The sequence below is a fragment of the Phacochoerus africanus genome, chromosome 1 (genome assembly GCF_016906955.1).
Source record: "Phacochoerus africanus isolate WHEZ1 chromosome 1, ROS_Pafr_v1, whole genome shotgun sequence".
Lineage (NCBI taxonomy): Eukaryota > Metazoa > Chordata > Mammalia > Artiodactyla > Suidae > Phacochoerus > Phacochoerus africanus.
Window position 1 is genome coordinate 83493530 of NC_062544.1, and position 22084 is coordinate 83515613.

Below are 22084 nucleotides of genomic sequence, written 5' to 3' on the forward strand. Positions count from 1 at the left end.
CAAATTAACTTACAGTGACACAAAGCAGATCCGAGGTCGGAGGCAAATGGAATCTTTTGGGAATGGTGGGAATGTTAATGATCTTGACTGTCGTGATGGTTTCATTGGTGTACACATATGTCGAAACTTAGAAAATCATACACTTTAAATACATGCAATTTACTGCATGTCAATTACACACAGTAAAAAACAGGCTGAGGTGCTACCTGAGACCTTTCAGGCCAATTAGTAATTTCAGCTCAATCTGATATACAGTACATAATCTATGACATTTTTGCTGTACTATATAACTATCATTATCATTATTTACCCACCACCACATATATATATATATATGCACTAAAACTGCTTCAAATAAAGAACTTAGAGGACATTTAGTCTATTTCGGAAGTTGATAATATATTTAAAATAATTCATAATAAACACAAATATTCAAAAATTTTTACTTGCCCATCATTTATTGCCAACTAGCAAGACTTAAAAAAAAAACCCAAATGCCCTCCAAGAGGGGGATAGTTTAAATAAACTGACATATGAGTGCAAAACTACAAGACTATAAAGAAAAATAAGGAAGCTCTCTCTAGCTGGTATGGACTGATTCCCCAAATATATTGGGGATGAAAAAAGGAAAATGGAGGAATTCCTGTTGTGGCTCAGCAGGTTACAAACTCAACCTAGTATCCATGAGGATGCAGGTTCGGTCCCTGGCCTTGTTTGGTGGGTTAAAGATCCGGCACTGCTGCAAGCTGTGGCATAGGTTGTGGATATGACTTGGATGCAGTGTTGCTGTGGCTGTGGTGTAGGCCACAGCTACACCTCTGATTCAACCCCTAGCCTAGAAACTTACATATGCTGCAGGTGCGGCCCTTAAAAGAAAAATTTTAAAAAAGAAAAAAAATGGAGAAACATTTATGGTAAATAAAAAACAATGAATGGAATACAAAAGTTACTGTCAGGTGCTAGCTGAAAAAACAGCTAGTTTCATTGGCCAAAACCTCTTTTGTTTCAGGACCACCATAATAGTCATTTAGTCATAATGACATGGGACGTATGCTCATTTGTGGATAGTGGGGGGAACCTCAACACTGGTGAAGAAATTATAAAAATCCTTGGTTGACATGCAGAAGCAATGGCGAGAGCAGAGGGGAGGTACTGTTTCCAGGAATGAAGAAACAACAGGGCAGCCCTCTCCTGGGTGGAAGCTAAGCTAGTTCTTCTCCATTTCTTCTCCCTTTCACACCATGGAAGTCAGCTGAGAATTGGGTGGAGTAGATGGGGCTAAAGGTTTGTGGGCTCCAATAAGAATTTCTGTGAGTAGCTACAGAAGACCGTGTATTTGAGGACAGACTGCACATAAACTCAAGTAACTGTAAGAACCTCTTTAGGCACATCAGCAGCTTGGAATATTGACAGCCAGTAGACGCAAAGTGTGATCACAAGAAAGATTTATTAAAGATTAGAGCACTTCCTGCTAATTTCCAGAAAAGACTAGAGAACACTGTGAAGAATGAGGGTGGACAGATTTCAGGCAACCTGTGTGAACTGAGAGTTGACTACTTTGTGTTAACTGCCAACTATCCTCTTGCAACAATAATGAAAAAGAATGATCTGCTTGTAGGATGTACATACACATATATATACACATACATGTATATATCTGCCAAACACTTCATCTGACAAAGTAAAAGCATCATCATTTCAATGGATCCCAAAAGATATTTTTGAAAGCTTAAAAGACGTTAATAATTTTGAAGATTACTTTGGCAAAATCAATCCCAAAATATTTTGAATGAAGAAGTATATCTAAATTCAGAAACCATTCAGAAACTTGTATAAAATATACAAAGTAACATTTCAAAATTATCAAGTTTATATGATATAGGCAAGATCTACTAACTAGCTCTTAAATAAACTCTTTCGAGTTTAAAAAGGGTCATAGTCCCAGAAGTCAAAATCTAAGACTTTCCCTGTTTTGAATACTAAAAACAGTCTTGGTTGCATTATAATCACCCCTAGTTTGATACTACTTTAAATGACATTCTTTTGGGGGGGGGGGGGGAAACACCTGCAGCATACAAAAGTTCCCAGGCCAGGGATCAAAATCCAAGCCACAGTAGTGAAAACAAGCCACAGCAGGGAAAAGTCCAAGTCCTTAACTGCTAAGCCACCAGAGAACTCTTAATGACATTTTTATCCAGTCAAAAGGGGAGGGGGGCACTAAAGGAGACTTGTTTATTCACTCATTTGCAATCTTAAAATTTAACAGCACTTGAAAATTAGAATCACATCTGCACTATAAAGGTCAGGAGTCAACAAAATGTAGACGTAACTTTTAGGGGGAAAATTCTATTTTTAAACCATTATTACTTTATGGCACTATTTGACAAAAGAAAAATATTTCTTTCCAATTTACTTTTTTATTTCCCCAGTTTCTATCAAGTCTACATATTTTCAAATTCATGTTCTGTTATACACTTTCGGAGTTTTAATTCTGTCACCTAGTGGTTGAATAGAAATGTTAACATACCAACTTCATAAGATAGTTGTGAGAGTTAAAACAAGTAACATTAAACGGTTTAGTCATATCACTGTCTCTGAAATAAATTAACACCAATTTCTATCACTCTGGATTGAAAAAAAATTTTCCACTTGCAGAAAATTTTCTTACAAAATCAAATCTTTCCTCTGAAATGTGCTATTAATATTTCAAATTATATTATTTGGAATCCAAAACATGGCATTAAGTTCTGCTAAATTCTAGGGGAAGGCATTTAATTATTATTACTATTTTGGCCACATAAATTTGGAAATATAAATGAAACCTTCTGGGCAAAAGCAGGAGATTATTCAAGGTCACTGGGAATTTGTAGAGCATCCCAAATTTGGGATGTGAAAACATCTTGAAGGCCATTAATGTAAGCCCACACATCTTGCAACAAAAGAAAACTAAGTCCTAATAAGTTGAACAGATTTGTTCACAAAGCATAGCTAGCTAATAAGGATAAGTAGACAAAAGCACTTAGGTCTTTCAACTTCTATTCCAGCTGCTACTACACATATGAACCTGCCCTGAAATTTTTTTTGACTGTTTCACCTTTGATTTATAGTGTTTCTTCCACATCCTAGTGACTTATTTTTCCAAAACTTTGCTATTTCAATTAATTTTAGGCAATCAAAAATCCTCTTCTATTAGGTTACCTATCCCAACAACTATTTCCCCTTTATTCCTTCCTGAAAATGATTTTCCCCAGATATGGAATGGTGATGAGTCTCTTCTCACTCCGGCAGACCAACTAGGTGAAAAGAGAACAATGATCTAAATAAGCAAAAGAGGTAATCCCATTCTACATCTGTTGGTAGATTGGTTTAGGGTGGCCTTGTAACCAAGGAAACTTCAGGGGCAGTTTTGTGGAGATTCTGGAAAAGATGTTTTTGCTCCATTAAAAAAAAAGGAAATGTACAGGGGGAGGTTCACCTTCTCTGGTGGTTTGTCTTAAGTACAGGAAGCAATGGTCATCCCTTTACCAAGAGAAGAACAAGAGTCTCACAGAGAAGCCAGACCAGAGCTCTGATATTACCACCTTAACCACCCTCAACCCCCTTGTTCTGGATTAATTTACAATAAACCTATATTTACTCATGTACTTAATTACTTGTGGCCCAAAGTCTCTAAATATAAAACTCCAGTATTCTCTAGTGAAGTCATCTCAACTAGCTCCAATAAAAGACCAAATAATATAAATGCATAATACCTTAAATTAGCCTATAAAAAAAAATCAATTAGGTGCTATTTAGTAGGTTCACGGTATTCAAAAACTGAGACTATGACTGAAGAAGCTAACCTCATTGAAAAACTTACAGTCTCCGGAGGAGACAGTTTGGGGGGTGAGGGGATGTGCTTGGGTTGTGGGATGGAAATCCTGTGAAACTGGATTGTGACGATCATTATATAACTACAGATGTGATAAATTCATTGGAGTAATAAAAAATAAATAAAAATAAAATAATAATGATGCTTATTTAACAGTACAGAAACAAATCTGAACTCTTATAGCCATTCTGAAAATGTACAATAACTTTAAAAAAACTTGTTTCAAAAAGTCAGATATTTTCTTACTCATTTAAATAATTTTAGAAAGATACCACTGTCACACTGACATAAAGCTTAAAAATATTTTATTACCTATCAAGAGTGAATGAATTTTATATTATAAAACAGTGTAAGTTTTATTACACACACTTGCACACAAACATACATACCTGCCTCTTAAAACTCTATGCAATCCCTATCATGGAGAACAAAAATAGGAAGGAAAAAAAAAAGCCACACTAAATTAGAATAGCCAAAGAATGAACAAATCTTACGACAATACTCTCAACTACTAAGAATCACAATAGGCCTAAAAGTAACCATAAAAATATTTTGTCAAAAAAACATGAATCATTAAAGATAAAGTCACCTTCAAGAAAGGTCCACTGATTTCAAGTACTAATCAAGCTTTTAGATCTGCCCTAAGTTTCAGAGTAAGAGAATAAGCTAGGAGATGTGAAGAAATGATGTTTTAAAAGTAAGCAAAGAATTTGTAAATAGAAAAGTAGAGAATAAAAGTCATAAAAGTTGGGGGGTAGGGTCACACACTGGTTACGCATACACAATAGCTCCCAAGGACATCCCAGCAGAATAAACTGATGTTCAAACATGATTTTTGAATAAATTTTTTAAAATGTAAGATAATATGACTGTTATAGCAGAAAAGCAGCTGGCTATAATGAGACTGTGTAATGACAGAGGAATTAACCATGGTAAGCACCTTACACCAGCCAGAATGGCCATCATCCAAGTCTACAAACAGTAAGTGCTGGAGAGGATGTGGAGAAAAAGGAACCCTATCACACTGTTGGTGGGATTGTAAATTGGTGCAACCACTGTGGAAAGCAGTATGGAAATTCCTCAGAAAACTAAACATAGAACTACCATTTGATCCAGCAATCCCACTCCTGGACATCTATCCAGAGAAAACCATGACTCGCAAAGACACATGTACTCCAATGTTCACTGCAGCACTATTTACAATAGCCAAAACATGGAAACAACCTAAATGTCCATCGACAGAGGAGTGGATCCAGAAGATGTGGTACATATACACAATGGAATATTACTCAGCCATCAAAAAGAACGAAATACCAGCATTTTTAGCAACATGGATGGACCTAGAAACTATCATGCTAAGTGAAGTCAGCCATACAATGAGACACCAACATCAAATGCTTTCACTGACATGTGGAATCTGAAAAAAGGACAGACGGAACTTCTTTGCAGAACAGATGCTGACTCACAGACATTGAAAAACTTATGGTCTCTGGAGGAGACAGTTTGGGGGGTGGGGGGATGTGCTTGGGCTGTGGGATGGAAATCCTGTGAAATCAGATTGTTATGATCATTATACAACTACAGATGTGATAAATTCATTTGAGTAATAAAAAAAATGAAAAAAAAAACCTGTCACCACTACTCCCACTCATTAAAATTAAAAAAAAAAAATAAAACACCATAGTAAGTAGCATTATGAGATGAGATTTGTTAATTGTTTAAAGCAAACCAAAAACAACCCAAAAAAGTATAGTTAAACATTAAACTATATTAAAAGTATTTTTCTTTTCCTAAGTCTATATTTCTATAATTATTTTCTGTCTTAGGAAAAGCAGACTCCAGGATACCCAAATTAGGTAAAGTGACCAATACTCCATTGAAAAGAAATCTTGAATGAGGTGCTCATTTCCAATAGATATAAACTTAAACACAATTCACTTAGGAAGGTTTAAGGAAAAAAAAAATAATGATAGCATTTTTATTACTATCCAATGTTAGAATGAACCATTTTAGCTAAAGATTCAAATCTATTCATATTATTCAACCCTTAAAAATATGATAAATACTCTATTTAACATCAAGTGGTCACAGTAGTACTGCTGAAAGAACAGGGGAAAGATGAGAGCTGGTGATGAGCTTGCAAGGGCATGGCTTTCTTAAAAACAACCAATCAATTCCAGGTCATCTGTTTTGCAGTTGCTATAGGGATCTTATGAATCATGACCTCTCCCCACCCTCCATCATTCAGAGAAATGAATTATGTATGAAAAAGGTACTGAAAACATTTACTTCCAATAAAAAAATATATATCAATAAATTTGATCTTATAATTAATTTGGTAAATTAAGGAAAGTTTGGCCACTGGAGAACCATATACAAAGGATATTATCCACTCTCTAAAATTATCCCTCATGTCAGTGCTGAATGTTAAATTCACTGTATCTTTAAAAGTTTGGAGAATTTTCAAATACTATGTCTTTATTTACTACAAGACCCAACAGATAAGTCTTCGCGTATAATGTTTAGCATGATTATTTACAGAAAGCAAATTTGATTTCATAATCAAGCTAGATATATTACAAATAGACATGTCTCTTATTTCAAGTTCACAAAAAAGAACTCTCATCTCGAATGCACACAAATATTTAAGAGTGAAGTCTCATGATGTCTTTAACTTATTTTTAAATGGGATTCAGCAAAAGAAAGAAAAAATATATGTGTAGTATAAATATAATCTGTATAAATATGGAAGAGAAAGCAAAGAATGTGTCAAATGTTATCAATGCTGGATCTATGGGTATTCAGAGTATTTTTTCCAACTCTCCTGTGAAAATTTTCAAAGTAAAAAAAGCTGGAGGAACAAAATGCCGACTGACTTCTAGTTTTCCTGTGTTTTAGCCATTACCCTGAATATTTATGTTCAGTCCCTTCTTTTTTGCTTCAAGTCACTTCTACCCTTGTTTAAAACAGCCATTATAGAATTGTTATGTCTTTTAACAAAAATCATAACTCTAGGAAAGAGCTTTTTTTAAAGTAGATTTCAAGGCTGGTATCAGTGAAATTGTTTTACCTGAAAGTTAACATCTTCTTTCTTAAATATTAGTGCTCGAACTTCATCAGGATCTCCATTAAATATAGCTTGCACCAGTGATGGCTAAAATACAAGAGAGTAATAAAAACATTAATCACACCACAAGAAAAAACTAAATTTTTTCTTCCGTATCATAATAATGATCACTTGGCTTTTGACATGAATCAAGTTTCATGAAGTCAAACTGCATGAAAGTATAGGAGTCTTCCTTGGAAATAAAAGAAGGCCTAATTAAAAAAAAATCAATTCAGCATGACCAAAATTAGGTAGTATAATAAGTATAATCAGATTTTATTTTACGAGTGCAGGCCTTTTACTTACGTATCTGACAAAAAGGATGTCTCTTTCAAATACAAGTGAGACATCTCAATATCTACTTGTGGGACACAACTTGTCAGACATGCAGTTATCAGTCCATGTGGAAGCCCAAGAAAGAAGGCCTCCTTGAAAAGTTCTGTTTAGGGCACCAAAGTAATTTGCATGGTTAGCATTACATGTATAAAGATAAAAATCCAAAGAAAGAAAACCTGGTAGTTGATGAAAATCAACACTATTCAAAGACCAAAAATTACTGTATACCTGAATAACACGAAGGGGCAGACAAGTGCCTGTCTAAATACAAAAATTTCTTCATCAATGACATAGCCTCTCTAATAATGTATGTTATTATACCAATTAAACAACAGTATTCAAGTTAAGGTTAAAGATTAAGTCTGATTCCTTTTCATATTACAGCTGTGCATATAAGTACATAAAATCCGTTACTTTCTAAAAGGCTGTGCCTCAGTATTGCTGGCAGTAGTCAACCTTTCCTATAACATACATTTCCTCATTCTTGTTACATCAGTTTTTAAAACCACAAAGTGAAAACAGAAACATGGTTGCTATAACTACTATTCTCAAATTATTTTTAAAAGTATTTTTAAGAGATTAAGAGACAAAGTCTGAAGTGATATCTAAACATCTCAAAAAGTGAAAATCAGAAATGTGTGCATTTATACACACATAATATTGCATCATATTCACACACTTATATGGCTTTCATTTGGATTCTTTATGAAACTAGTGGAAATATTTATTCTTAAAAAGTAAAATTTACCCTACTAGTTCAGTAGAATACAGTAAATACATAAACTCTCGTATCTTACCAATACATTTCCTGAAGGTGAAGAATGTAGGGATTTATTTTCCTGTGGCAATTTAGAAATGAATGCAGGAGGCTCATCTTCTACCTCCTCCAAAACAACAATACACACTCGACTCATTCGCTCTTTTAAAAACTGAATTCTAAGCTATGTGATAAAAGTCACAGTTGGAAGAGCACAAGTAGTTTTTCCTCCTCCTCTTCTGTACAACACTCTGAATCATTCTCTGAACAGCGAAGCTGGTTTTTTAAAGTTAATAAGTACCATAGGAAAAAGTGAAGTTTAAAATTATACCTACATAACTTGTAACTTCCTAAAAACAACAAAATTCTATTTTTTTTTTTGTTGGGTTGCTATAATACTTAAAAGAAATTTCACATCAATATGTCAACAACTAAAACAGTGCAGTACAAGCTCATTTAAAAATATTTCCCCCTACCAAAATAGTCATTTTCTGTTTCACAGAAATTGACTTGATCATTGGATAACAATGCCACACACTGCAGAGTAAGATGAGAAACAACTGCTGTGGCAGAGATGATCACTCTTGCCTGCAAGGTCATATAGTTACCAGTAGCTGCCTTGCTTATAATCGAAAATAAAAAATAAAATCTCACTATTCTGTTTCCACTTCTAATTTATCTTCATTTCTTCAGTTTCAATGGTTTGATGCAGATACTATCCAGAAAAAAATATATCCAAGAGCTCAACACAAATTCTTAAAATGTTGCTCAGAGGTTGACAATTCTTACTGTGTTTGAGAAAGAAAAAAGACAACAGTCTGCATTAATAGCAAAGCTGCAGTACATTTACATGCGATGAGTCAGACCACAAGAGACAATAGGACTCTTGGTGCTGGAATACGGCTTGATTAATCCAGATATCCCATGTAAGAGAAGAAACACAGTTAGCTTTATTCCCATGGACAGTACAAGCGAGGCGCAGCGTTCATTCCTCCTCCATCAGGCAGTTGTCTGTGGTGCTCCAGTAAAAGGGCACAGGCACCCAGCAAAAACAGTGTTAGCAGAGAATCCTAATGGAACAGGCAGGCTGCGAAGGAATTACAAGGCATTTGAGCTCAAATTACTGCTTCAGGCTTTTCATTAAAAAAAAGGGGAGGGGGGACCCCAGTAGTTTATCACTCCAATGTTTTCTTTGATCTCCACATGAATACAGCTTCCATTAAATAGTCTTCATTCAGAGAAAAAAACAGCAGACTGTGCATCTTCTTTGAGCCAACTACTTTATTCAGTCATCTGCCTCTGTGCCAATATAGTTTCCTTCCACCGTGAAAACCGCTACAGTTATCCTTTTCAGTCAATTTTAGATGCTTTCCTGTTCCTCAGATGATCTTGCAAAACGCCACAGACACCACCAAATGAGTAGATCCTTGAAAAATCGAGGAGCCCAGGATCGGCCCCACAGAAGCATTCCAACTGAGCAACAGTCTGAAGAGCAAAGACTGCAGAACTGCAGGATGAAATGCCTAGTAATGCTCACATGTTACACTTACCAGAGAGCTGAGCTACTGCTCGGGATGTAACTTCCTCTAGCAGGAGAAAAAAATAGTGCATTTGGACAGCCTTCACAATTAGAAGGTTCATGCCAGTTCTATGACTAATCCAGATCAAACTAAAAAATTCTATAACTGAAAAATGAGTGCGCTTTTAACATTTTCCACTAAAAGCCACAAGGAAATCTGGTGTACTGCCTCTGCTGACTAACACTGGTTTCAGCAAGTAAACAATCCCAAACAGCTTAACTGCTTTCGTATGTTACAATACAGCAAATGTTTAACCCTAAAGTGACAGTTTCAGTAAGAACATCTGCAGTAAACCCATGAAAGAGAACTAGAGATGAAGAAGTACTTCATGAGAATATAAACACCATGAACCTAAGGTTTTCTTTTTATTATTTTACCAAGATCATTTTTTAACCTACTAGATGAATGCTGTTTTCAAGAATGCAAAGAAGTTTAAACAAAAGAAATTTAAGGTCTACTAACAACTTCTAAGTTGTTGAATTTAATAAATCAAGTCATACTTTCAGAGAAAAAAAATTTCGTATTTCAGAAATCCTAATTCTAAAATTCTATCGATCATTCGAATTTCACAATGAAATGAAATAATTCTATCTTCCTATCTGGATATGGAATAAAGCCTTAAAATCTGTTAAACAGCTTCATAAAACTATTGTTTCAAGCCCTTGGTAGTAAATTATCTGTAATTCGAAAAGGCACAGGGTAACGCAAAGCAAACAAATTGTCTCCCTCTGTATAAAATTATCCCAAAGCTACAAATAAGTATCAAAAACAACTAATTTATTGTTGGCTTTCTGTTTCTCTCCTTACTCTCCCTTTCTCTGTTTACTTTTAAGGATGGGGATATTCCCCAACCAAAAAATTAAAAAGAAAATACCATGGTTGCTCTTCAATCTCTGTTCTTCTATCAACCAGCATTTTAATGAATAAACCTAAGTCTTGAACGTTTGTGATGTGCTAAGTGTTATATGTTCTCATTTAATATTCACAATGATCTTGCTACATTCCCATCGTATAGAGGACAAAACTGCTTAGAAATTAAGTATTATATCCAAACTCAGGCAAATTAGTAAAGTTGTGCCTAATTACAAACACATGCTCTTTCTAATCTATTTTGCTTCCATTGATTGTACGTACACACTCTCTCAAGATCTTTACAACCTTTAATACTAGACTGTAAAAATAATCTTAAAAGACAAGTTACCTATAATGATTGTGAAAAGTTTAGGTAACAAGGAACAAACTATTTACTGCGGTAACATTCCCAAACAAGTTATTTTTAAATAGGTATTTTAGGTCTAATGTTACCTCACATGTTTAAGTCAGTTTACTTATCAAAGCATAAGAAGAAGAAGAAAAAAAAAAAAAACCTAGCATGATGCAAATAACGTAAGAATGCCAGAGTTTAAGAACACAAACTATTAACTATCAATTTATGAAAAAACCTGTCACCCTAACATAACTGCACCAAGATATTAAAATATGCTAACGACTCACATAGTTATTTTAAAATATATAAATGGTTTTAAGCCAAACTGAAGACTATTTTGACACACAAAAATGATGTTAACTATCACCACATGGTCAAATAAAAAATATCACCTTGATATCTGAAGCACCTGCAAATGAAACCACTATAGTAACAATATCCTATGTCCTACTGTTAAGGTTCCCCTCCCCCCAAAAAAGCCCTCAAAAATCTCTTTTTATATAGACAATTTTAACTTGTTCCAAAGTATCCAGTGTATTAAGTTCACCAACTTAAGAGTTAAGCAGGTACATCTTGTTTTCTTATTCTAGGTCAACTTCCATACTTAGGTTTTTCCCAACAAGAAAGCAAGCTCCTTGAAGGCAGGGGCTGTGTTATACACATTTTGTTTCCTTTCAATTTCTTCCACCTATAAATAATTTCATCAAAATAAATTCTGTCACAAGACTGTACTAGAGTGGCAAATTTTTAACAGACAATGGGGAGAGGAGTCACGTATTTTTATCATGTGAACACGAGAGACATGAAGGGGCAGCAGAATGAGTAGAGCAGCTTACAAGCAGACGTTGATGGCACACAGAACAAGGGTACTGAATGGCAGCTCCAACTCCAGGCTTAGGAAACAGCCTACCTGGAGTTCAAATTCAAATTGATTCCATTATTTATTAGCTGTGTCCTTAGGCAAGCTACTTAAATTCCCTGAGTCCACACTTCTTAGATTTCTAAGAATAATAATCTACAGAGATTTTTACCTAGGAGAAATACTGTAACAGTGCAACAACTGAGAAGACAGGCTTTGTTGCCAAACTAATCTAACTGAGCTGCCCACTAACAAACCTAACTGTTTGACCCTGAGCAAGTTACTTAATCTTCCTGTGCATCATTTCAACATCTATTAAAAGACTGAACAGAATCTACTTTATGAATGTTATTATTCATAGTGAAGTTTAAAATAAAGACAATATTATCATGGATATTTAGGGTAGTTGAAAGATATCTTTGTGAAGCCAGAAAGTGAAAAAAAGAGCTACTGACAACCTTCCCCTACTGGAGGGATTCAGGCTGGCATCTGGAGATTTCCCCCATTCAGTTACTAAGTGTCCCACCTCTAAAGAGACTGGCAGAAGCTTGGCTTTATACTCTAGTAACCAGACTAGTGCTTACTAAGTGTCACAGGAAGGGAGCAGTAAAACTTAGGCAAGAAGTAGGACTATAGGTTTGTGCATTCCTTCACATTCATTGTATTTTACAGTCTAGGCAAAGGAAAAGGGTAAAAAATACTGGCCCATGACTATTATATTATAAAAATACTGAAATATAAGTTAAGAGCACCATATGGCACTGTTTTATATTTCCTACTTAATGAGATAGGCCCCTAATCTCAAGGAACTCACATCTCAAAGGAAAAGGAGACAGGTAACTAAGTATTTAAGAAACTAGTAATGGAGAAAAAACTTATGACAAATATTGTGCAAATTTAAGTTCAACATTGCTTTTTGTTGTTTTCTTTTTTCACTGTAACACCAGTAAGAGGATGTGCTTTTTTCTTAAGGCATTTACTTTTTAGGCCAAATTAGATTAACTTTTTAATAGGCCAACAATTTCAACCCTGACAACTTCAAAATCCTTCCACATTCTTTATGCTAAACTGGATCCTATCAAAAGCTTACTCCTACTCTTCACAAAATCACTTAATGGAAAAGCTGGTTTAAAAACTTCATCTTACTGATAAAAAAATTTAACATCTTGAAAGATTATTTTTAGGTTCCCAATTTTGTTATGATTTTTTTTTTCTTGACACAAATGATTTTTCCTTTCTGCACAGAAAATCAACTCAAACCTCATCTTATCTCTTACAAATCCGTGAACTCCAGGATGATTATTACAGAATAAAATATTTTACTTAGGGTATGCTAATTGGCTACTCTGTGCCAAACTACTCTGAGTATTAAAAGATAAAAAGCCTGTGGTAAAAGATGGCAAGGAAATGAGTTCAAATCATGTTTCAGAAACATTTCTCACAGTTCAAGTTTCCTGAAAAATTCTCGAGCTACATGCCTCATCAGTTTAGATACTTCAGAAAAAGTCTTATAAACTGATTTAAAAGCAAATGGGACAGAGGGAAGGGGAAGGGAATCAAGAATATCTGCTCTCTAGACTACTGGTCAGATTTCCTTGTGATTAGTACAGCCACTGCAAAAATGTGACTACGTATTTTTAAAATGGTGAGTTCAAAATCCCTGTAAAAGATCAGATTTAATTTTCTACATGTAATGTACTTATCAACTAGGCCATTTTTTTCTTTTCTTTTCTGTTTTTTTCTTGCCACACCCATGGCATGCGGAAGTTCCCAGGCCAGGGATCAAACCATGCAGCAGTCGCAGCAGTTGCAACCCACACCACAGCTGCAGCAACACAGGATCCTGGATCCTTACCCCACTGCATCACAGGGGAACTTACAATTTTTTCATTTTTTAAATGTTTACTCAATCATACCTCCAAAATGACAACCAATGTTATCTGAAGATCTCAGGTGGCTTCACCCTACCATTTGTTATGATTATAAATAACAAATTGTTAACCTTTTAATATTAATTACTATATACTACATAATGTTAAATATGTTAACATATTAATCTGATGTGTTCTTTGCAAAGACCTATATTCTACATCCACTCTTGCCATTTTCCATTCAACTAGAACATTTAAGTTTTTAGGTTAAGTACAGAGTCCCATAGGATGAATACTACACTTCCCTGCCTCCCTTCCCTTCGAGGAGACACAGGACAAAATTCAGTTGTACCACTTCCAGAAAACTTTCCTTTTAGGACAAGTGGCATATCCATTCTGCATCCTGGAATAATGGGTGACTGGCCACCATCTTAAACCAAATAAGGGCCAGAGTCCAGGGTAGTAGAAGAGCAGGCTAAAAGGGATCTGGGTCCTTGAGGACCTGTGGGTCAGAACTGCCATAAAAGACCTGGAGTGCCTCGTTCCTGACTTTTATGTTAAAGAGAAATAAGTAGTTCTAACTCGTTTACATCACTGTGATTTTTAGTCTCTTTTCACATGGAGCCAAACCTAACTCTAAGGAAGAAACTTGTAATCATCTATCAATGGGTACACACCTTTTCTTCTATTATCCATACACTAATGCAGTATAAATTTTCAATAAATGAAATGAATTATAAACACCAGCCACAACGAATAGTAACAGAAACAATAACTGACCAGAAAACAGCTTGAAGAACAATCCACTATATTATCCTGGGTAAGCAAAGGAAAATCAGCAGAAGGAAAGGGAATATCTATCACACATATTCTCACTGAATCTTCAATTACCACTGGTGGGTACTAGTGTACAATTTATACATGGGAAATGAAGGCTCAGTAACATCCAGTCAGTCAATGACTCATGCATCCATTCATCTGTATTTATTCACCATCTACTATGTGCCAGGCTTTCTGCTAGGCTGAGAACATGAAATTATGAATAAGCAGCCAATCCAACAAAATTGGAAGGGAAGGAACTAAGAAAGGTCCATGTGGCTGGAAAAAGCAATCATGAGGGACAATGGCACATAGAGCTGGAGAAAGAACAGACTCCACAGGGCTTTGAAAGCCAAGTTACAAAGACTGTATTTTTGATTAAGTGCTTGAAAAGTCATTAAGGAGTTCCCGTCGTGGCGCAGTGGTTAACGAATCCGACTAGGAACCATGAGGTTGCGGGTTCAATCCCTGCCCTTGCTCAGTGGGTTAAGGATCCGGTGTTGCCCTGAGCTGTGGTGTAGGTCGCAGACGCGGCTCGGATCCCGTGTTGCTGTGGCTCTGGTGTAGGCCGGCGGCTACAGCTCCGATTAGACCCCTAGCCTGGGAACCTCCATGTGCAGCGGGAGCGGCCCAAGAAATAGCTAAAAAAAAGAAAAAAAAAAAGGAAAACAAGTTTTAATGACTTTTCTTTTTTTTCTTTTTTCTTTTTGTCTTTTTGCCATTTCTTGGGCCCCTCCCGCGGCATATGGAGGTTCCCAGGCTAGGGGTCGAATCGGAGCTATAGCCGCCGGCCTACACCAGAGCCACAGCAACACGGGATCCGAGCCGTGTCTGCAACCTACACCACAGCTCACGGCAAAGCCGGATCCTTAACCCACTGAGTAAGGCCAGGGATCGAACCCGCAACCCCATGGCTCTTAGTCAGATTCATTAACCACTGAGCCACAACGGGAACTCCAAAACTTTTTTTTTTTTTTTTTTAAGAGCTGCACTTGAGGCATATGGAGCTTCCCAGGCTAGCGGTCAAATCAGAGCTACAGCTGCCAGCCTATACCACAGCCACAGATCCGAGCCATGTCTGCCACCTACACCAAAGTTCATTGCAACACCAGATCCTTAACCCACTGAGCAAGGCCAGGAATCAAACCCACAACCTCATGGTTCCTAGTTGGATCTGTTTCCACTGCACCAAAATGGGAACTCCAGAAGTCATTAAAACTTTTAAAGCAACATAGTTATCATGATTTACTTTAAAAGCTTATGTAACTTCAGTGTAGAGAATGGATTGAAGTGAAGAATGGAAGTCAAAGGACTACAAGGAGACCACTGCAGTAATCCAAAAGAATGAGTAATCTAAGATAGGATGCTGAGCATGTAAATGAAAAGAGATATACTTTAGAAATAGGATTTATAGGGCATCCTAACAAACTGGATGTAGAAGTGAGGGAGAAGGTGGTAATCTCAACTACCAGGCTTCTGTCTTAGGAAACTAATACTACTAGAGTTCAAGCAATTTGGGCCTTCTTCAGTTCCAAATTTATAAAATGGGGAATATGATTTGTTATGTCACATCTAAGTTTCCTTCAAGCTTTAAGTCAGTTTTAAATTAAAATCCAAAATCTGTATCTTAGCACGTACCCTCATGATTTGAAAATTAAGTATTAACAATCCCAAAACTGCTCAATTCTAAGTAAAGTATTAAAAAGTTTCTAAAGAATTTGAAAAAACTCCTAGGATTTGCTTCAATCCTACTTAAAGTCCAGTACATTGAAATAATATAGGAATTCCCACTCTGCTCAGCAGTAACAAACCTGACTAGTATCCATGAAGATGTGGATTTGATCCCTGGCCTTGCTCAGTGAGTTAAGGATCTGGTGTTGTTGTGGCTATAGTGTAGGCCAGGAGCTGCAGCTCTGATTCAACCCATAGCCTGGGAACTTCCATATGCCACGACTGCAGACCTAAAAAGATACATGCGCACACAAAAGAAATAATCTAAAAACCTTTTGGTAAGAATATCCTAGTCTTAAGGCATTCACCAAAATTACAGTAGCAACTGAGTCAACAAATATTTAATATTAATATATTGACTACACTATGCACATTACACCAAATGATTATAAAATGTCATCTATCATCATCTATCACCTTCACCTTCATGTATGTGATAAGGGTTTAATATCCAAGATATATATGGAACTCATACAACTCAATAGTAAAAAAAACTCCACAAAACCAAATAACCTGATTTTTAATGTGAGCAAAAAAAACCCAAATAGATATTTTTCTAAGGAAGACATACAAATGAGCAATATGTACATGACAACAAAAAAGGTGCTCAACATCACTAATCATTAGGAAAATGCAAAGCAAAACCAAAATGAGATTTCGTTTCACACCTCTTAGGACAACTATATCAAAAAGATGAGACAACAAGTGTTGGTGAGTATGTGGAGAAAAGGAAACCCGTGTACACTGTTGGCTGGATTGTAGGTTGGTACAGCTATTACTAGAAAAACAGTATGGAGGAGTTCCCGCCATGGCTCAGTGGTTAACAAATCTGACTAGGAACCATGAGGTTTCGGGTTCGATCCCAGGCCTTGCTCAGTGGGTTAAGGATCTGGCATTGCCGCGAGCTGTGGCATAGGCTGCAGACGCAGCTTGGATCTGGTGTTGCTGTGGCTGTGGCGTAGACTGGTGGCCACAGCTCTGATTAGACCCCTAGCCTGGGGACCTTCATATGCCACGGGTGTGGCCATAGAAGAGACAAAGACAAAAAAGAAAGAAAAGAAAAGAAAAGAAAAGAAAAGAAAAGAAAAGAAAAGAAAAGAAAAGAAAAGAAAAGAAAAGAAAAGAAAAGAAAAGAAAAGAAAAAAGAAAAACAGTATGAGGTTCCTCAAAAAATTAAATATAAAACTACCACAGGATCCTGCAATCTCACTTGTAGGTATATACCAAAGGAAATTAAACCAGTATCTCAAAGAGATGTGTATGTACTCCTGTGATCACTGCATTATTCGCAAAGCCGAGATATAGAAACAACCTAAGTGTCCACTGATGGACGAATGGACTATTACTCAGCCATTAAAATGAAGGAAATTGTACCATTTCCAATAACATAGATGAACGCGAAGGATATTACAATAAGTAAAATAACCCAGACACATAAAGCCAAATTCTATATGATTCCATCTGTATGTGGATAATGGCCTTAGCTGATGTTTCCTAAATATTTGTCATAACTTGACTTGCTCACTAGTAGAATCTCTTTTTTCTCTTCTCTCAAAGCATACACACACCTCTCTAACTTTATCACAATATTAACCTTGGCTTGAAGGCAGTAACATATTTTCTTATGAAACAAAGTACATGAACTTCATAGGAGCCATTTTCTTTATTATTCAGATGTTCTTTGCATACCACTAGGGCTCCACACAGGGTTCATATGTTTAAGTTAACAAAAATTGGGTAGCCTTCTGTCAGCACATTGCCTAATTATTTCTTTAGGAACCTTCATCTTACTACTGAAGAAAATGGAACTGATCAAATAGTTTTCATAATGGTTTTCAGTTCTAATAGTTTATGAGTTTATGTCCCTTTTCTGATAAGAGTAGGCTAATTCATGAAAAAGAAGTACCATAAGTGGTGGCAGTGATCATAGATTTGGGTTTTTTTAATAAGTTTGACTCTGAGGAAAAAATAAATCAGCATCATTTAACTAAAAAGTAAAAATCAAGATAAACATGGTAAAGGTTAAAGAACTTGGTTTTCATAAAGGAAAGACATGGAGAAAGCACCATCAGCAACATGGTAGAACAGGAAGCCATGGACAAGCTAACCTACCAATACTACCTGGACCCATTCCCTCTGTGAAACCCAGAAACCAGCCAAGAGGCTTCCACACCCCAGGAGTGTGGAGAGAAAAAAACAAAACAAACAAACAAACAAAAAAAAGCCACACTGAAGCATGTAGTAAAATCTGATACAGCCTTTTGCTGTAATCCCTATCCCTGGCACAGCACCATCAATAGGCAAGAAACCCCAGCAATAAACTTCTCTTTGGGGATGGGAGTAAAGGACTAAATTGTATGTCTAACGCTCCAATTTGGGGGGTGCTGCCTGAAGAACTGGCATCTGTCTTGCTAATCTCAGAGTGTTGATGGGACTCCACATTCTCTAGGTGCCTGGTGGCTGCTGACAGCAAAGAAGGCAGTTTGGTCTACCACAGACCCATTCATCATACCCCTTCCCCCAGCTCAGTACAGAATGAGCAGGTGCAAAAAACCCAGATCCCACTTTTCCCCTGGGGAGGGTAAGAGCTGAACCATGCCGCTAATGTTCTAACTTTTCTGGGGAGTACCCAAGGACCCTGCTTCTACCTGACATACTCCTGATGCTTGGAGGCCACTGAGAACAAAGATAGCAGTTTGGATCAGCACACAAGGACTCAACCTCTCACCACCGCCGCCCTCCCCCCGCCCCCCCCCAACTGGCTCAGCACAGAAAAACCTACGGACCCCAGCTTCTCCCCAGAGACGGAAATATTGGACTATGTGTCCGATGTTCCAACTTTTCCAGGTGCCATCAGAGGGACTGTTTTTCTGTCTTACCTGTCTCAAAGTGCTAACAAGACCTAGCACACAATAGTTGTCTGGGGTTTGCTAAGAATAAAGATGGGGGTTTTGGACTAGTACAAAGGTTTGAAATGGCCCTAGAAACTCTTGCCAAGCTGAGTGGCTGGGATTTTCCCTTGTATGAAGCCAGTCCATGAAGACTAGGTGAGATGTCTGTTTTTTCCAATGTATAGATACCAACACAAGGAGTCAAAGAAAATGAAAAAACTGGGAAACATGATCCAAACAAAAGAACAAGATAAAGCTCCAGTAAGAGACCCAAATGAAAAGGAGATATATGAATTACCTGACAGAGAATTCAAAATAAGAGTTAATAAAAATGTTCACTGAGATCAAGAGAACAATACATGGACAAAGTAAAAATTTCAACAGACAAAAAATTTTTTAAAGAACCCCCCAAAAATCTTGGAACTGAAGAATATAATAACCGAACTGAAAAATTCAATAGAGGTACTCAACATCAGAGTACTTCAAGCAGAAGAGTCAGTGAGCTCAAAGACAGATTATTTGAAATTATCTAGTCAGAGGAACAAAAAGGAAAAAGGGAGTCCCATCATGGCTCATCAGTAACAAACCCAACTAGTATCCATGAGGATGTGGGTTTGAGTCCTGGCCTCGCTCGGTGGGTTAAGGATCTGGTGTTGCTGTGAGCTGTGGTGTAGGTCGAAGATGCTGCTCAGATACCACGTGGTTGTGGTGCAGGCCAGCACCTGCAGCTCAGATTCGAACCCTAGCCTGGGAATTTCCGTATGCAAAAAGTGTGGCCCTAAAAAGCAAAAAAAAGGGAAAGAATGAAAAGCATGAAGAAAGCTTAAGGGATCTATAGACCAAGATACGCACCATGGGAGTCCCAGTGTAATAGGGTGGCGGGCACACAGCCATTAGCACACAACAGTCAGAGCTCTCACTCTGCCAACAGTCAGCCTCACAGTGGTCTTGAGGCAGAGAGTGAGTGCAGTGAGAAGCAGATCAAGGCCTTTACCCTGGGGTCCTCCAGGCCCTATGGCCTTGCACCAGCATGTGAGCTGGAAGGCCCAGGAACAGGCTGAGGGCTGTGTCCTGCCAAACACTACAGCCCTTGTCTTGGCTGCCCATTGGCAGGGCCCCAGCCCCACTTCTGCAACCTAATGGCTGTGACAGTCTCCTTGGGATACAGTCCTTGGGACCTAGCTGCCATGTACATGGCCTGAGGAGCCTGAGGGCCAGCTGGGTCCTAGATGCCTTGCTCTCTCAGTGATAATAGCTGGGCAGGGTCTGGGGACCTGGCCTGGAGGGTACCACCTTCTGAGATCTGCCTCTTCAGCTGGGTCTGAGCACTGGTGGGAGGACCAGACTGGCTGCTGGACGAATGCTCCTGGGCAGGGAAACTGGCCCATGCTGAGACTCCCTAGATCTCAAAGGGTAAAAGTTGATGCTTGGGATCTTGGACAAGCAAAATGAGGAGCAATAATGTCACTTTGCTTATGAGAATTATTAAGCATTAAAAGCTGCAAGGAAGCATAGAGATAGAATTTAATGCCTCCCTTCTTTTGTGTGTGTGTGTGTGTGTGTGTGTGTTGTAGACGCACTCAAGGCATACAGAAGTTCCTAGGCCAGGTGCCACAGTTTCAACAATGCCTGATCCTTAACCTGCTGCACCACATGGAAATGCTCCCCATTTCTTTTTCTCTTTCTTTTTTTGTGGTCATGCCCACAGCAGGTGGAAACACAGGGCACAGGGATTGAACCTGTGCCACATTGGTGACACTAGGAAACTTCCCCTTCCCTTTCTTGTATATTACACCTTTACATAAAAAGTTGCAGAACAGAGAATTAACATTTACTTTGATGGAGGTTTATAGGAACATGGTGATCTGACCCTGACCATGACCATGACCAGACCTACATGGACAGCTGCCAAGAACAAAGGATTCCATATTAAGAAGTTTACAACAACTAACCATACCCCTATTCACCTTTCCTATAAAAGGGCTTAGTTGAAAGCCTTTGAGGAGTTTGTATTTTTTGGGGCATGAGCCACCTGTCTCCTTGCACAGACTTGCAATAAACTTTTCTCTGCTCCAAACTCTGATGTTTCGGTATTATTTGGTCTCAATGTGCCTCAGGCACATAGACTTGCAATTGGTAGCACCAGGAAAAGACAGAAGCGCCAGAAAGCTTATTCAAAGAAACAGCCAAAAACTTCCCAAATCTAGGAAAGGAAATAGATATCCAGATCCAGAAAGCCCAAAGGACTCCTCAAAAAATAAAACAAAACAAAACAAAACAAAAAAACCACTTCAAGACACACTAAAACAAAGCAAGAGAAAAGTGACTCGTCGCATACAAGGGAATCCTCCTAAGACTGCACAGGATAGCTCATTAGAAGGGATGCTGAGCAGCAACATTAACACAGAAGAAAATAAAACCTTCTGGAAATGGTAAACATGTAAACAAATGCAGAACACTATCATACCATAATGGTGGTGTTTAATGCTTAATTCTAGTATAAAAGTTAAAAGTCAAAAACATTAAAAATAAATACAAAATGTGTTAATGGACACAAAATACAAAAATACGTAAATGGTGACATCAATAACACAGGGTAGGTGGCAAGAAATTACAGTTTTTATAGGAGATTAAATTTATCAGCTTAAAATATCTGTCACAGAACTAAAAGACATATATAGAACATTCTGCCCAACACCAACAGAATATACACTCTTTGCAAGCAAAGAACATTCTCCAGGATAGATGACATCTTATGCCATAAAGTAAATTTTAATAAATTTGAGAAGAAACTAATAATCCACAGCAGAAGGAATACTAGAAAATGTGGAAATTAAACACAGTCTTGAACAACCAGTGAGTCAAAGAAGATATCAAAAGGGAAATCAGAAAGTATTTTGAGACAAAAATGAAAACATAACATACCAAAACTCATCAGATGTAGCAAAAGTACTAAGAGGGAAGTTTATACCAAAAAAATACCAACATGAAGAAAGAAAGATCTCAGAGATTCCATTCTGCCTCAGCAGGTTAAGGACCAGACATTGTCTCTGTGA

General features: G+C 37.3%; 1 protein-coding gene across 5 annotated transcripts in view; it reads right to left on the bottom strand.

Annotated features, from left to right (window-relative positions):
- The window catches only part of ANKRD28 (ankyrin repeat domain 28), a 222888-nt gene that overhangs the window by 134747 nt on the left and 66057 nt on the right, over positions 1–22084 (bottom strand). For 2 of the 5 annotated variants that reach the window (XM_047768705.1, XM_047768713.1), the window contains exon 2: positions 6942–7025. In XM_047768705.1, the coding sequence (XP_047624661.1) occupies positions 6942–7025 (84 nt within the window). Of the gene's footprint in view, positions 1–6941; positions 7026–8110; positions 9808–22084 lie in introns of those variants that run through there. The other 3 variants (XM_047768694.1, XM_047768722.1, XM_047768768.1) reach the window with 3 other exon arrangements.